The following is a 17,685-nucleotide window of genomic DNA, read 5'->3' as shown; positions in this document are numbered from 1 at the left end:
TAGCATTTTTAATTACTTAATAACCTTCCAAAATAGATATATTTACTATTATATTTTTTAATTATGCTCATTTTGGTCATTTTATACATTTTACTAAATCTCCAGCTACTCTGCCAAGCACCTAAATTTATCTAAAATACTACAGCTACCACAACTACCGGCTTCAAGCCACCAGCTTTCAGCTACAGCTACCAGCTAGTTTTGCCAAACATACCCATTAACTTTTTAAAAGATTTGAACGGTTAAATCTTATAGAATGATCAAGGAAAAATCAATTCCAAAACAAACAAAAGAACAATAAAAGAAAATGATCAAAAATAAAAAACAAACAGTAGACAAAGAGAGAAAACCGGCGAATCAAGAAAATCCGGTTGAAATGAAGAGCATGATTAAGAGCTCTGCTCTGATACCATATAATCATTGAAGAACAATGACACAAAAAAAAAAGCAAAGAAAGAAAATTTTATTTCATCATAATGAAAAGTTACAAAAACAAGAAACAAAAAAAACTATATATAAACAAATTAGCATATATGGCGTATATATTATAATCTTCACAAGTCTACCCTTTTTTAATGTTATAAGCCTCCTATTCCTTGACGCTACCTATCCGTATAAATTGATGAAAATGAGCAAGTAAAGCACATGAAAAGCATATAAAAAACTAGATCATGTTTTGCACCATGAGTGTTGAAAGCGATCCGTCAGTGTCTTCTATATATAAAATAGCAAATTGGATAGTGGGATGTTGCCAGGTGTTTGGATACTAATAGAACTTTTGCAAATATATAAACACAACCCATCTCTCCTACCATTCGCACCTATCTCTCTTTATCTCTCTCCTTTTTAGATACGTAACAACAATATAAGGAAGAGGATATTATTTCCATAAATGGAAAGTAATAATCATGCAAAACAAGGAGGAGCAACGGAGGCACCAACCGCGACACCATCTAGATTTAATCGGATTTGTGTCTTCTGTGGAAGCAGCTCCGGCAAGAACCCAATCTACCGTCATGCTGCCGTCGAACTAGGCAACCAATTGGTACGTCTTTATATGTGTCTACTTCCATTGTTAGATAGTGTTAAAAAGAAATAAACAAAATGCAAACGTAAAAGTGAAGAGTCAAGAGAATGTAAAGCTCTTTGTTCATAATAATGGATGCTTAGTAAAATGATCATTATATGTAAGTTTTGTAATTCGTAAGAACATCTGAATATCGGGTTGAAATTCTTTTTATGGTACCCTCGAAGAATAAGTCAAATTATTGAAAGAGAAACAACAAATATGTTACGTTCTATTGTATAAAAGAAGTACCATAAATGGACCAAAAACTTTCCTTTTATAGTCGACAAACCATCACAACGATTATGTTGAAAGACACAAACTCTTCGTTAGAGAGTATGACAGCAGTTATAACTGGGGGTTGTTATATACCTACGCAAGTATATATTAACTTGGTTAGTAGAAAAACTCTTAGCTGTAACTTAGTCACACTAACGAACAATTTCCACCTATTACTGGTTATCAACGCTCACGGTTATTGATCATCGGTGATTAGTTATAAACTTATAATGGATCACACTTGTCACTAATAAATCAAGTTGTTGGTAATCGATTAGTTGTTGCTAATATTATTTGCCACTTGTGGAGTAATTGATCACTAAGCAGTTGCTAGTTGCTACTTGTGATTAGTGGCGACTTATTACAGGACCTACTATAGATCAAATTCATACTTTTTTGTTCTTTTAGATTTGGTTTGATAAGCTACTTCATATCATATTTATGTGTAAACATAATACTTGCATTCTTATTGTCGTCTAACTTAAAATACTTTCCATAAATTAATTGTCTACTTTATCAAATGACTGTAACGATTCTTTACAAACAATGAATATAAAACACGTGATTAAAATTATGCCTTGGCCTGAATTTGGCTCAAATATCATTGTTGTAGATATTATTCCTCAAGTTACATTGACAAACATTGTTTGATTTTATTTCTTTTCATCTTTTCTAGGAAAACATGCATCACACTTGCTATAGGATATATGTTTGGTTAATTCAAATTTCAAACTCAACTCTAAATTTTAACTATATCAGCTAATATTAGTCCTCTTAACTTTTATTTCTTTCTCTAGAAATCTTAGGATATGCTTTTTTTTTCTGAAAGACCAAATTTTATAAAAGAAAAAAAAAACTTCTAGCAAGAAGCCCTAAAATAGATATGATAGACAACTAACTTTAGTATATAATATTGTTATTTATTTATTTCTGTAAATGTAACTAATTTGTACTAACACATTCGTACCATATTTACTTTGTATTTTAATACATGTTATTAAAATAACACACAATGATGAGTTAGCGCCTTAATGGTGTATAAGTATTATGATAAAGATAAAAACCCTAAATAGTGGGTATTATCAAAAACCAATTTAGTTATTATTATTATAAATTCAGCAATTAAAGTGCTAGTGAGTTAGCAGAATGTAGGATATAAAATATAAGCCAACCAAATTGCTAAGAGTTCAAGTACTGTTGATTAGAATAAAGAAAGATAAAAAAGAATATTGGTCCCTTAAACAAGTTTCTTTATTAAAAAAATGTGAAAAGTAAATGTTGGCTTTAAATATTTAGAATAATAAGTTGGAAATTGGGTTGTAACTTCTAGTATGAATTATAAGTATATGTGTATATATACCTAGCTTAAAAAGTCGTGTGCTATACGTCTTTAGCTTTGTAAATTACAAATGAATAAGTGAAAGATGAAACAAGAGAATCAAGAAAAAGTAAGTTGGGTAAAAAATAATTATAATATGCATCAGCAGATGTTATTTTTAGTTATAATTAGTTATTGATCTTGTAAAGAAAAAAGGTAATAAAATAAATTTACTTAGCAATAAATTAATATTTAGCCGTGTTGGTCATGCGCCGACATGGTGCACCATCAAGTTGTAAATTAGTTTTTATAAATTGTTTCTTAAATTATGTATCAGATCCAAAATAAATTACTATAAAATAATACATAATAATTGCAATTAGCTCATAATAGACACGTAGGTAATCTTATGTTCACATCTTCTCTTTTAATTAATAAATAATAACAAAGAAACGAAATTGATAGGTTACCTCAGTCAACAAAGCTAAAGGCTTGTTTATATAATTAATATATACCTATCTATCATATATATAAAAGAAAACTTTAGGGGTATGTTTGGTTAGAGGTAATGGAATGAAAAGGGAATAGAATGAAAGAAGGAATGGAATGGACAAGGGAATGAGATGGATCATTACCATTCCTTTGTCTTGTTTGGTTAACATATGGAAATGAAATCATTATTAATTTTTATTGTTTGGTATCTGAAAAAATTGTAGAAATGAAATAGAAATAATAAAAACATTCATATCTCAAAATACTTTTTAACCCAAAAAAAAAAAGAAACTACAATGACGACGGTGGTAGCTCCGGTGACGAAAATGGTGGCGATGGTGGTGGTGGCGGCGGTGGTGTCGGCAGTTGGTGGTGGTGCCAATGGTGGTGGTGGTTGTTGTTGTTAGGTGGTAGTGTTGTTAAGAAAGTATGGTGAACAAGGAATGGAATGAAAGAAAAGAAGAGGGGTGGGAAGGAAAGGTTTTGATGGAATGGGATTCCATGTGTAATGGATGATTCCATTCCATTGAGCAACCAAACACCACTATTTTCATTCCCACGTAATGAATCATTCCATTCCTACTGCCATTCCTGCATTCCAAACGCTACCTAAAATCATATGTGTCGTAATGTGGTCGCTTCCCCTTTTTATGGAAGCCACCAGATTGCTAGGTTTTTAAATGAAGGCCTCTCATTGATTTAACCCGAATTCATGGGTATGGATCTTGCCAAAACCAGATAGCTCTTAAACGGGTTATAACATCTCATTAAATTAAAAATTAATCTTACCAATTATTTGATAAGAAAATTCTATAAAATAGAGATATACTAAAATTTAATATCCAATTTAAAAAGAAAAAGATATTATTTATAATTAATAAACAATTTTATAGTAAAAAACAAAAGCAGGTCAGGGTCACCAAATCCAAATAGCTTTTAAACGGGTTATAACATATCATTTATTTATTAAACCCTTTCATCATCAAACCCTAGGTATGTTATTAACTTTCTTATAATAAAGAAAATTAAAATTCAAAATATAAATATTAAAAAACAAAAAATGTAAAACAACTATTCTCTCAAGCCATCAGATTGTTTTCTTTGTAAATGAAGGCTTCTCACGCATTTGACTCGAATTCACGGGTAAAGGTCTCACCAAACCCATATAACTCTTAAACTGGTTATAACATCTCATTATATTAAATATTAATCTCATCAAATATTTAATTTGAAAATCCTATAAAATATGAATATACTAAAAATTAATATCCTATCTATAATATATATAAACGAAAACCCAAAAATCTTACGTGTCGCATGTGGTCGCTCTCCCCTTTTATGGAAGCCACCAGATTTCTTGATTTTTAAATGAAGGTCTCTCATTGATTTCTTTGTAAATGAAGGCTTCTCACGCATTTGACTCGAATTCACGGGTAAAGGTCTCACCAAACCCATATAACTCTTAAACTGGTTATAACATCTCATTATATTAAATATTAATCTCATCAAATATTTAATTTGAAAATCCTATAAAATATGAATATACTAAAAATTAATATCCTATCTATAATATATATAAACGAAAACCCAAAAATCTTACGTGTCGCATGTGGTCGCTCTCCCCTTTTATGGAAGCCACCAGATTTCTTGATTTTTAAATGAAGGTCTCTCATTGATTTAACCCAAATTCATGGGTATGGGTCTTACCAAAACCAGATAGCTCTTAAACATGTTATAACATCTCATTAAATTAAAAACCAATCTTACCAATTATTTGATATGAAAATCCTACAAAATAGGAATATACTAAATTTAATATCTAATTTAAAAAGAAAAAGATATTATTTATAATTAATAAACAATTTTATAGTAAAAAACATAAGCGGGTCATGGGTCACCAAATCCAGATAGCTTTTAAACGGGTTATAATATATTATTTATTTATGAAAGCCTTTCATTATCAAACCCTAAGTATATTATTAACTTTCTTACAATAAAGAAAATTAAAATCCAAAAAATAAATATTAAAAAACGAATAATGTAAAACAACTATTCTCTCAAGTCATCAGATTACTTTATTTGTAAATGAAGGTTTCTCACACATTTTACCCGAATTCACGGGTAAAGGTCTCGCCAAACCCAGATAGCTCTTAAACGGGTTATAACATCTCATTATATTAAAAAATAATCTCATCAAATATTTGATATGAAAATCCTATAAAATAGGAATATACTAAAAATTAATATCCTATTTTATTTTAAAAAAAGATGTTATTTATAATTAATAAACAATTTTATAATAAAGAAAATAAACTGGTAATGGGTATCACCAAACCCAGATAGCTTTTAAACCGGATTATAACATATCATTTATTTGTGAAATTATTTCATCATCAAGCCTCAAGTATATTAATTATTAACTTTCTTACAATAAATAAAATTAAAATCCAAATATACATATATAAATATTAAAAACGAATAATGTAAAACAACCTCCGTAATACGGGGGATAAAATCTTGTTATATATATAAACAAAAAGAAAAGCCCAACATACATATTTCGTCGTGTAATCAAATCCTATATTGGTCGTAGTTAAGAAAATGTTGTCTTAATAACATTAATATATTAACATCTTAAATACTACGTGTTACTAGGAATATAGGTATAAAATAAAAGTGTAAAAAATAATTGGAAAATTGCAGGTTGAAAAGAAGATTGATCTGGTGTATGGAGGAGGAAGCATCGGATTAATGGGCCTTGTTTCCAAAACCGTATTTGATGGTGGCTGCCATGTCTTAGGGTAATGAAAGTTTATTAAACTTATTTTATTTTATAGTATCTTAAACTAGTGACATGTTTTTAGAGCGAGTTTGAGTTTCATAAAATCGGTAATAGGTGTATTTTAGGAGTTGTACGTGTTTAATGAGGGCGTGCTCATATTTTGTACACTTTTATTACTTTATTATTATGTACATCTTATGTACAAATTGATATGCTATAGGATATGATCATCTTTAAGTGGTTTATAATCATAGTATACACATAAATTGTCATAGGATATGATCGTCATTTATTGTTGTTATGGCAGGGTGATACCTAAAGTGCTTATGTCAAAGGAGGCAAGTGACATGGTCAATAAAATTCCTTTTCATTTTTATATCGATATAAAACTTAAACTATGTTGAAATTTTTCAGATTATCGGGGAAACTGTTGGTGATGTGAAACTAGTGTTGAATATGCATCAAAGGAAAGCCGAGATGGCTCGTGAGGCTGACGCCTTTATAGCTTTGCCTGGTATTATTATTTGATAGGAACTATGAAAGTTGTGTTTTCATGCATATTATTCAAACCACCGCTGCTTCAAGATGACGTGATGTGACAATGACTGAAATATAGTCCTATCTTCTTTTGCACTTATATGAAACAAACAAACAAACACACTCATATATATATGTGTACGTGTTTATAAGTATTACACGTATATGTATAATTTAGTAAAATCGAGGTTATTTTTTAATGAAATCGGGATGTTAGATAAATATTTTATTTTGTTTTATAAATTTTTTTATTTTTTTAGAAGGGTTTTTTTATGGTCTAAAATAGTTTTCAAAGTTCTCAATTTTCAAATGTTTCTCACACGATCTCAATCCTATATATGTGTGTGTGTGTGTGCGTGCCGCGCATGCGAGAGAGAGAGTGAGAGAGATTCAATTTCTCGATCATCATTAATTATGATTTACCTTTGAAATATCTACAGGTGGCTATGGAACACTCGAAGAACTTCTTGAAGTGATTACATGGGCACAACTAGGCATCCACCAAAAACCGGTAGATAAAATGGCAAAAAAAAGTACCTTTGTAAATGTTTTGAGTAATAGAAGAGTGTCATCGTTATACTACTTGTACCAAATCAAGGCTTTACTGCATGGTTTCCAAAAACACCCCTCTTAATATATAATATTATATCATACATCATACACAAACTCATTGTTATTTGGTCATTGCTCTATATTTTAGACCAAAACGGTTCTATTAGTTTTATTAAAACATTGTTTCATGAACAAATCAATAATTTTTACAAACTTTAATAATTATAGGTAGGATTGTTGAACGTGGATGGATACTACAACACACTACTATCCTTCATAGATAATGCCGTTGACGAAGGCTTTGTCACCCCTGATGCTCGTAGGATTATCGTTTCTGCTCAAACCGCTAATGAACTCTTGTCCAAGCTTGAGGTAATATAACCAACCTCCTACATTTTTTTCCTTCTAAAAATGTTAACTTGACTTTTAAACAAAATTGGAAAATTCCAAATATTGATTAAAGCCATTGGTTCTAGTGGGAAGTGGGAACCTACCTGTTAAAAATAAGGCCCACAATATGACGGGTTGATTTTGATAGTTGGGCCCATGAACAAATCATTAAATTATGATGTGGCCAGGAATTCGAACCGGAAAGTTGGACCGGAGTTAAGTCGAGTTGGGAAACCGAGCAACAGTTGGGTAATTTTGCAAAGTCGGAGTTTGCACGCTGACTTAATCTCATTCCTAGAATTCTCAGCTCATGGTCATTAACAACCATTAGATTGAAAACACATTGCACGTCTCTCTACAAGTCATCTTATATTATTTTTACTTCATGTATATTAAGTTATGCCGAGTGGATTGTTGATAGGAATATAGATATTAAAAAGATTAATGTACATATTTAAACTTTGAATCTATATTTTTAATCGAAATGTTATAAATTTCTAGTTGCATGCTTATATAAATTTATGACCCGTTACATAAAAGCGGCGAAGCTTGAACTTTTATATATATAGAGGAGGGGCAAGACGGAGTGGTCCAACACTCAAACCAAGGGAGTTCATAGGCCATATGCTTGACGGACTTAACTGGTTCTACCTAGTCTTTAACTTACAAGAGAAGAATATATAAACCTTCAAAGGGTGAGACAGTTGTATACATATTAAGTTATTATTCCCCTCCAAGAAAGGTCAAAGGCTTGAATCTTGCTTCACTAGTTTTCTAATATAACCTCTTGAAAATCATATATCCCACAAGTTATGATTTACCTAATCTTATTGGTTAGCAGGCATTCATAGACTCCTTCAAATTTTCGGGTTTGTGGCTAAAAGAAATAATAAAATGCATGTAAAGTTGCTATTGTGTGCTACGTATAGAACTCATTGTCCTCTTTAAGACATGTAATCTTCAAAATTGTCATTTAAAACCAGACATTAACATTGGAAAAAAGAATTATCTTATACTCACTACTAGAAAAACAACTTTAACGACACACAATACGTGTCGTTGAAGCCCCAGTCATAAATTGAATATGACATGCATCCGCGTGTCATGTTTTATGACACACTTTAATGACATGCGTTTTTTACCTTCATATACGACTTACATTTATGGGTGTCATCGTATTGTTATTATTTTTAAATATATCTTTATTTATTTTGTATAATTGCTAACTTTTACATTAATGAAAATAATTCAATTCTCATGGGAAACAAAATAAAATTCAAATATAGCAAAACTATCAATTTCATTTCATAATTAAACAACTTATGTCACAATATTACAATATCTCAAGTTAACAAAAAAAATTGTTTAATAGTCAATAAAATACATCACCGGTAAACAAAGTGTGCTAACTTGACCTTTCTGCGACTTCCATCAAAATCCGCCTCCTCGTATTTATGCTCCCCCCCCCCTCCCCCCAACCTGAGAAGCACATTAAACAAAGAAAATGTTAAGAATTTGTCAGATCAAACCGAATTTGGTCAAAACAAAACCAATATAAACATAATCAAACCTGTAAATTGCAAGTGATCAAGCAACAATAGTTTTTCTTTATCCACACCATGAGTTTTTCAAGTTGGATCCTTTTAAGCGGGGTTGGATAAACTTTCAAGCATCCGAGATATTGATGGATCCTGCAAATAAAATGCATTTGATAGTCGATTTTATATTACCAACCATATATAACCATTAATTTGATTAAATGAAACCAATAACAATAACGATAACTACCTGATGATGAAATCTAAAATCGAATCACGTTTAACCTTTAATTTTCACCTGGTTGATTTTTAAAAGTTGAAACATCACAAAAATCTGAAACTTTTCTGAACCGAACCTTGTTTAACTCGTTTTAACTCTGCGGTGTCTAATATTCACAGCCTGTTAATATTCTAGATTAAAAATTTAATAAGTTTGCAAGTTGAATACATAAAATGTTTATTTATAGACTACTATATTACAATACCTTTAAACGAACTCTGTAATGGAAGACCCATTTGCTAAGCTCGGTAACAAACTGTTGATTGCCAGATTTAATAACAATATATTAGTAATCCTGTATGGGAATCTGAAACAATAAAGAAATAAATAGGAAACGATAACGGTGAACCGGGCTTGTGTTTAACATAATTCCCTTAAACAGATTCGCAAACTTTTCCCAAGGTACGCTGGTTCGAAGCAGCAGCAGCAACAGCGCACCGCTGGACTTGATGGCTTGCCTGAAAATGAAAACGAAATAATGCTGCAGCAGATAGTTAAATGGAGATGTGGTTATTTGGTGTGTTTGAGCTGCTGCATTTTATCTGGTTTTATAGCCATAACTGTATATTGACTGAATAATGATCATTAGTGCATAATAATACTGAATAATGATCATAATAATGGTCATTAGTGAAGTTAAATAAAAAACATAATGATCATAATAATCCAACAGTTACGAAATGCTTTAGTTAACAGTCTAAAAATGAGTGCAAAAACTGTCTCACGTGGGCCCGGGTTTTCGGAGCTGCATTCGTGTCCAGAGAACGTGCGGGCACGCACAAGTTCGAAGAAATTCCAGTCTAGAAACCCAATTTTTCACCCCCCCCCCCCTGTGCGCGGGTAGGACTTGTGGTAAAACACATCATAAAGCTTCAATGCAGTAGTAAAGGCTTCACCATATAAGCATCTCCACATTTTGTTCCCACACTTGTATGGGAAAAGCTTTTCCCACTTTTATTTTTAAGACATTCATTCACACTTTTACTCAAAACTTCCAACAACCCCCCACATGAATGGTGGTCGAAACAACATTATTTCGATTATATTTCAGCAGTTGAGTTTTGCATACAATAGGTAGGTGCTACTCTTTGACCTTTGCTCATAAAGCGCACTTAGCCCACTAGCTCTAAGTAGACGGTGACGTCGAACTCATCTGCCGTTTGTGTAGACGACAATACACTTCACAGAAGATTCTCCCTAAAAAAAGTCAAGTCCTCATAGTTATGTTCGTTATGGTCATGAACATGTGCCTGGTTCTGTGAGAGCCATTAAGTATTGTGCCCAATAATACCCTTCGAAGAGACCCTACTTCTCTCTCGCATAGGTGATTCATCATGTATGGTTACCTTAGTCGAATCATTAAAAGCCATAGGCTTAACCTCACATTTTTCACTTTTAGGAATGGACTAGGAAGTTTACCAAACCATGTAGTAAACTTCATTCTAAATACATAGGGTCATCCTCCCCACAGTGTAACATCTTACTTTTTTTTAATATTAAAATAGAAAATTTGTGTTAGAGTTTCATTATGTTGGGTATGGACTTGGAAATGGGATAGGAAATGGTTATGGGCCATAAGGCCGATAAACCTCCTATATAAACCCCCTTTAGCTACCTAAAACCTCATTTTCATCACTTTATTTCTGCAAATACTCTCAAGAACACACACAAACACTATCTTTCAAACCGGATCCAAATCCGAGCCAAAGGAAGGATAGATCCCGTGATCAAGCATCATCAAACAACAATAAACACGTCCAGATCCAAGGGTTGGTCCATATCCGAACCAAACCCGAAACCCGTGAGGTATGTTTTGACGAAAACGGCAAGTTTTAGACAACGGTTGGTTTTAAGATTTGTTATCAGGGCAAATCGGACCTCACAGTGGTAGAAAAACATAAACTTTGTAGTAAATGTCTTAATGGGTGCGACATGGGATGAACGAGCAACATCTTGTCCATGTAAAAGCAAGTAGACAAAGTTGTTATGACCTAGAACTCACCAGAATAGTAAAACAGGGCATAAGGAGTGGTTAAAGGACAAAATAGGTAAAAGACTGGTAAAATGAAGAAAACAATGAATTGGATCGTAGAAGGCAGAATCGAATTGCACATGCATGCGATGCGATTAGTTTAGAAAATGTGATTCATCTGGCATGCGATGCGACTGGTTTGCGTCCATGCGATGCGACTGGTTTGCTCCCATGCGATGCGACTCGTTTACCCCCATGCGATGCGACTAGTTTGCGTCCATGTTATGCGACTGGTTTGCTCCCATGCGATGCGATTGGTTTGCTCCCATGCGATGCGATTGAAATGTATCCATGCGAATGGTTTCATATGCGATTTGAATGGCTTGTATAACTCAACTCGATTCGTTTTTATGATGAATTTTTGATAAAGGCTTATTAACGAAAATAAAATTTTTCCCGGCCAGGGGCTCTGCCCCTTGGACCCTGCGACTTATAACATGCAGCAAGCTTCCGATAATTCTTGAGTATTCCAATTGGTTAACGGGTTCACCTCTATTCTTAGCTAGATGCTAACTAGTGTCAATGGGAGTTCTTGCTACATTAGAGTCATTTGCATTAAACTTCTCAAGAATTTTATTCATGTAGTGGGATTTACTTCAAAAACATTAACTTTGGGTTCTTGTAATTTTAACTCCCATAATCACATCCGCAAAACCCATGTCTTTCATGTCAAATCTCGCTTTTAGCATGTTCTTTGTGGATGTTATGATTTTGTCATCACTCCTAGCAATGAGCATATCATCTACATATACACATTTGTCCATCTGATGTGTCCTTCACATAAACACATTTGTCACATTCATTGATTTTGAACCCAAGAATGTTGTTTTCACATCCATTTGGTGAACTTCCAAATTTCTAATGGCGGCAACAGCAAGCACCAACATGATCGAGGTTATTCGCGTAACTGGCGATGATGTGCTAAAAGTAGTTTAATAATTATTAACTAATTTAACTTAAAATAGACACTAAGTAATACTCTAGACTCTCTAAAACTCGACTAAACTACTAACCGGCAAGTGAACTAATCGACTCTACTAAATCTAAGTAAGTCCAGATATCGAACCCACAAGACTCTTTTAATTACGTTAACTAGCTAATCAGACTCAACTAAATGACACGAATAATTATTTATATTATTTGGGGGGGGGTTAGTTGATTACTAAATTAAACTATTAATAAAAACTAATTAAGAAAAGATAAGTAAATTAAACAAAAGAAAATTAAGTTGATTTAAATCAGATGATGATGAAAAACTACCTAGGCTAGAATCCCCTAAGTTGCAGTTATCAATTAATCGAGAAATATTTGTTATGGAACTGGGATCGTAAAATAGATGCTTAAAAGAAAACCTGAATAGGACCATTGACCCTTCTTAAGAAGACACCTATGGGTTTCTAATAAGTTTTAACGCCTACCTATTTTAAATATTAGACTTCCTTATGGTGACCTAGTTAATTATGAATGAGTACATTTATGTGAAATCCTACCTTACAGTGTAGAAATCAAAGGCAGTTTAATATATTTAATTGACTTGATAAACAAAGTTGACTAATCAAACCTAGACGGACTCCTTACGAAGAAGTAAATCTAGCAATCCTATCAACAAATATCTATCAATAATCTATAACCTTACAGCTATTTAGATTAGCAGCACACTTAGGTTTATTTGATTAATTATTATTATTCCTATGATCTTATTGCAATTCAATCATAAACTAGTCAAAAACACACAGTAAATGACCTAATAGCAACCTATTATATGACAGACAGTCACAAAGGAAACTATGAAGTAATAAAACTCATCAAACAATCCTAAGTACACATATGTATCAATTAAATATAATCTAACTTTTTACTAATTTATAAAACCATAACACAAAATAAATCCCAATCAAAATCAAACATTTAACAAATGTTAATCATAAGCCTAGGCAGTCTATAATGTTTAGCCTAACATCATAAAATCAAATAAAGCAAACTTAAAAGAAATCATTGCGAAAAGTAATGTAAATGAAAGATAATAGGTGATAAAACCCGTAGTCTTCGTCCTTGATCGAATAACACTTCACAAGTTGATTCCTTGCCTTCAATACCGCCAAAAGACGCAATCCTAAGCTCCATGAAACTCTAAATTCGGTTGTGGTTCATCAGGTATATTCAGGGTTAAAGTTAAGGTTGTTTATAAAGTGTCCTGGGCCCAAAAACCTGACAATTTCGTGGAAGAATCTGGAATGTAACCTCCTCGTGCCATGCGGCCAGGCCTGGCCTCCCTCGTCACGCGGCGCAGCATACTAAAGAGGGGGGTCAGGCTGGTTTGACCGGCATTTTCTCCTGGTTCTTTTCCGGTTCATTCCGGATCCTTCTGGTTCTTCATTTTAGCTCATTTTAACTCGTTTTTCGCCCTTTTCAACCATGATCAGCTCACGAAACCTAAATCACACAAATATATTAGCAGTATACAAATTCTAAATAGAAACGAACAAAAACTAATAATATATTATACAAAATATACAAGGGAAATATATATATATATATATATATATATATATATATATATATATATATATATTTATCACTATATCAAATATCCCCACACTTAATCTTTTTTCGTCCTTGAAAAAATTTAATTGCAATGGAATCAACTTGGAAAATATGGTCTTAAAAACATATAAGTTATATTAAGCTTAAAAAAACGCAAAAACCGGGATCACCGATATTGTTGTCCACTTAAACCCATGCCTCTGTCTTTACCGAGACAAGTAAGATCCAACAATTTCATTAATTTATAAAATTTAGTGGATCCGAGAGTCAAGACCCATTTTATTTTAGATTTACCGAACTAAGCCACCTTAACTTGACTTAAACCTCATAATTAGCAGATCAAAACTTTGTTGCACTTTTTATATGAATAGTTAAGAGGATCAAGGATATTGTTTATCCACCTAAATTTAAGCATCAAAGTCTACCAATGCAACCATTAGATATGATTAAGGTATATTAATTCAACTAACTAGTTAGTGTTCCCCACTACATGACATACCCCTGTTATCAAGCAACACCTCAGGCCCATTACCATCCATGATTTTACAAGTTTTCATATGTCAGTTTACATACATCGTGTCTTTAGTTGATCCTATTCTTAATAGTATGGTACGCAAGTAAGAGGACCACGTATGACTAACAGCGGGATGATCACTGAATCATATAGATTTTAATTCACTTTAATTGCTGTAAGTGAGTCTTGTGGCAATAAAATGCGGGTTTTATGGTTAAAAGCTTTAAGATATCCAGATGAAAAACTATAAAACGACCTGTGGTCTCCGAACCCGAGGCATCCCATCAATACAAGATTTATGGTTATAAAACCATATGCCTATGAAGTGTTAACCACTAAATATAGAAGTGCATGATTTAGTTTATATCATCGGCTACTTGGCATACTCTAACGTTAAACCTACCCAAGCATCGTATAATAACGTATTCAAATTTCTATAAAATTCTTAACTTTTCTACAATCAAACTAAAAAATGAGGCTTGAGTATGACCCGACCTTTCATCTCATATTTCCACGGACTTACATGTTTCCCATTAAAGTCATATTTATCTTTTATAACCAACTATCAAATCGCCCTTTCATTCTCAAGGCTGAGCCTACCGACACTTCCCAAGTTAAGTGCGTTTTCTTTTCTTATAATCTTATTGTTAGTAGTTTTGAAAAACCAATTCCCGATAATTGTCATCATCTTCCATTTTAATGCAAGAAACTATATTCAAAGGACATTTTTTTTAAATATAATCAAAATAAAAGCAAATTAAACACATGTGGAATATAAAAATAAAAGGAAAAACAAAACTTAAAAATAAAAACTAAAAAAATAAAAACAAAGTACAATGGAAAAGACTTAGATGGTAGTATGCGAGACTGTCAATGTGCCAGTCTATTACATGAACGCCTCCTTACCGACCACTCACCAATTTTGTTTCTCATTCTCTCGTTTCTAAACGAACACGACCCCTCCTCTCGACATACCTAAGCGACATCAACATAGAAAATCTAGAAAATAAAGCTACTTAAGTGTCATTCGAAAAACATCAATATCAACCCATCCATCCCGCCTACAAGTTCAGAATATCAATAATAATACAGACCATACGAAATAAAAACAAAAATATCATAAAAGAAAAATTAACAAATAAAAGATACAACTCTCCATGCTTGCTGTGACATCCCCTCACTCATTCCTTGTCACCCTCCTCTTTTTCTTCATCTTCTTCTTCATTGCCACTCGCCTCAAAAGTAGGGTACGGCTCAACACTCTCAAACTCAGGTGATCTCTGTATATAAAATGGTGTTCCATAACCATAACCGTAACCTCCCGAACCACTCGGACCATTCTACCCACTCAGACCCGGCGTACTCTGCTGGTTAAGATAATCAGGAAAACCAATATTTAAACCAGTCATCAAATGGCTCAACATGTCATCCTGCCTCTGTTGATTCTCTCTCATCCTCCTCCTCTTCCTCCTCCTCAGATCTTCACATTGCTCATTCATGTACCCCCTCATCTAGTCAAATCCCAACTCCATCCAATCATATAACGAATCAAGCGTAAGTGTCTCGGGACGGGGCTCTCTAACCGGGAACTACCTACTCGACCACTCTGAATGATGCAAAGGCCTAGGAAGTTCGGCTCTTATAGCCGGGTCGATCTCAGAATCTGGTGGTTGGTGCACCTGTGACCGGCTCTAACTCCTTCCCATGCTACAAGATCATGGGGCTCAAAATTCTGGCTAACCTCAACTCATTAATACTAGTAAACTCCACCTCGGGCCCCTTTCTCAAATATTCCAGTTTGTACCTTGCAAACACCCTTAAATTTTTAGCAAGAAATGTAACATACGCACCCATATCAAACTTGGACCTCTTTTGCATACCACCCCGTCTTACACGATGAAACGACCACGCCAACACACTCACCAAATTAACTGACCTCTGCTCAACTATATTTAATAAACAAAACAAATCCAACCAATTTGTCTTATTCTCACCTGAGCCTCTCCCAATCAATGTGGTGGTCAAAATATTTAGAATGTTACTAAGAACCGGGTCCTGAATGTCCGAACTAACCATGCTCCTGGAAATTGGAGAACTTACAATCTTATCCTAGAACGCGGCCAAATCTGCGTTTGCCAAACTCATAGGTTTCGGGTGCTTAAACACACCCCTCAAACATGTCTCAAAACTCGGGCGAGTCAACCTCTTCTCTCGTGTAAAAACCACTCGCCACCCCGAATTTGGCAATGGGCATCTAATATGTGTTTCGGCCTTAAGCAAAAGAAACCGCATTCGGCTGAATAAAATTACCAATTTTATATTGAAAAGTGGATAAAATGTCAGCTCTTTGTATTGTGACTCATTAAGGCACAACATTGCCTTGAATTTCGGGCCCAAAAGCTCTTCAACCTGCTCCCTCTGACCAATATCATCCAATAATCTCCAATCAATGGTCTTTAAACATGAGTAAATCCGTACTAACAAGAAAATCCAACTTTGCATACTCATCTGAATTTTCCGAAAAACGAAATAACGGACTTTCACGAATATTTGAACTCTTTCTTTTAAGGGGCATTACTCCTTCTCGATAACTAATGTTTCTTCTCCTTGGTCTGACAATCTCAACCTTAGCCGACACACCATATGGGCGCGGAACCAGACCCCGTCTTCGCTTAGCTGCCCCCTGTGAGGATCCTTCACCTGACATCCTTAAAACAAAAATAAACAAGCAAACAAACAAAGGGAGAAAGTTAATACTTGGGTAACAAAATAATTAAGACCGAGCTCGTCCGAATAGAGATTGAGTACGAACGAGCGGCCATTTTATCGATTAAAGTTAATGGATATTCCAAACTTCAAATCAAAATTACACTAACTAACCTACGCTAAAACACAGACTCAATGTATACTACCTCCCCCGACACTTTTATTGTCACAATTAAGCCTAAGTTCCATATTACCAAACATTGAGTAAAAAACAAATGGAAAACCAAAAGATATGATTTATATAAAAATTTGTTTTCCAAACTAGTAAAAACCAAGCATCAATGTTAAACAATTAACTTCCAAGTTTAACCATAATGCATAGGTTAAAACGCAAACCGGCTCAACCGCACCCATATGTAATCTTGCAAAACCAAACCAAACCAAACCACCCGCAACCAACAATCTACCATATATTCCAAACCAATCTAACCCGCCACCAAAAATCCTTAATCTAACTCAAGCAACCAACAATTATGCACAAGCCCAACATTATATTATGACAAAAACTAACCAACTAAACCATAAAACAAGATTCAAAATACAAAACTAATTACAAAAATTACAAGAAATCATACTTGAATGATGATAGCACAAG

General features: G+C 33.5%; 1 protein-coding gene across 1 annotated transcript; it reads left to right on the top strand.

Moving 5' to 3' along the window:
* The first annotated feature begins 868 nt into the window (after positions 1-868).
* On the top strand, positions 869-7,782 carry LOC143627368 (cytokinin riboside 5'-monophosphate phosphoribohydrolase LOG7-like). The gene is made up of 7 exons (XM_077097212.1): positions 869-1,045; positions 5,859-5,956; positions 6,245-6,275; positions 6,352-6,451; positions 6,915-6,985; positions 7,255-7,398; positions 7,605-7,782. The coding sequence occupies exons 1-7, from the start codon at positions 893-895 to the stop codon at positions 7,695-7,697; spliced, it is 690 nt and encodes a 229-aa protein (XP_076953327.1). The 5' UTR covers positions 869-892; the 3' UTR covers positions 7,698-7,782.
* Positions 7,783-17,685: the final 9,903 nt, after the last annotated feature.

This window comes from Bidens hawaiensis, unplaced genomic scaffold (assembly GCF_021521415.1).
Source record: "Bidens hawaiensis isolate Kalapana, Puna unplaced genomic scaffold, B.hawaiensis_p1.1 tig00004664_1, whole genome shotgun sequence".
Taxonomy (NCBI): Eukaryota; Viridiplantae; Streptophyta; class Magnoliopsida; order Asterales; family Asteraceae; genus Bidens; species Bidens hawaiensis.
Note: the sequence above shows the minus strand (reverse complement) of the source record. Positions and strands in the feature narration are given on the sequence as shown.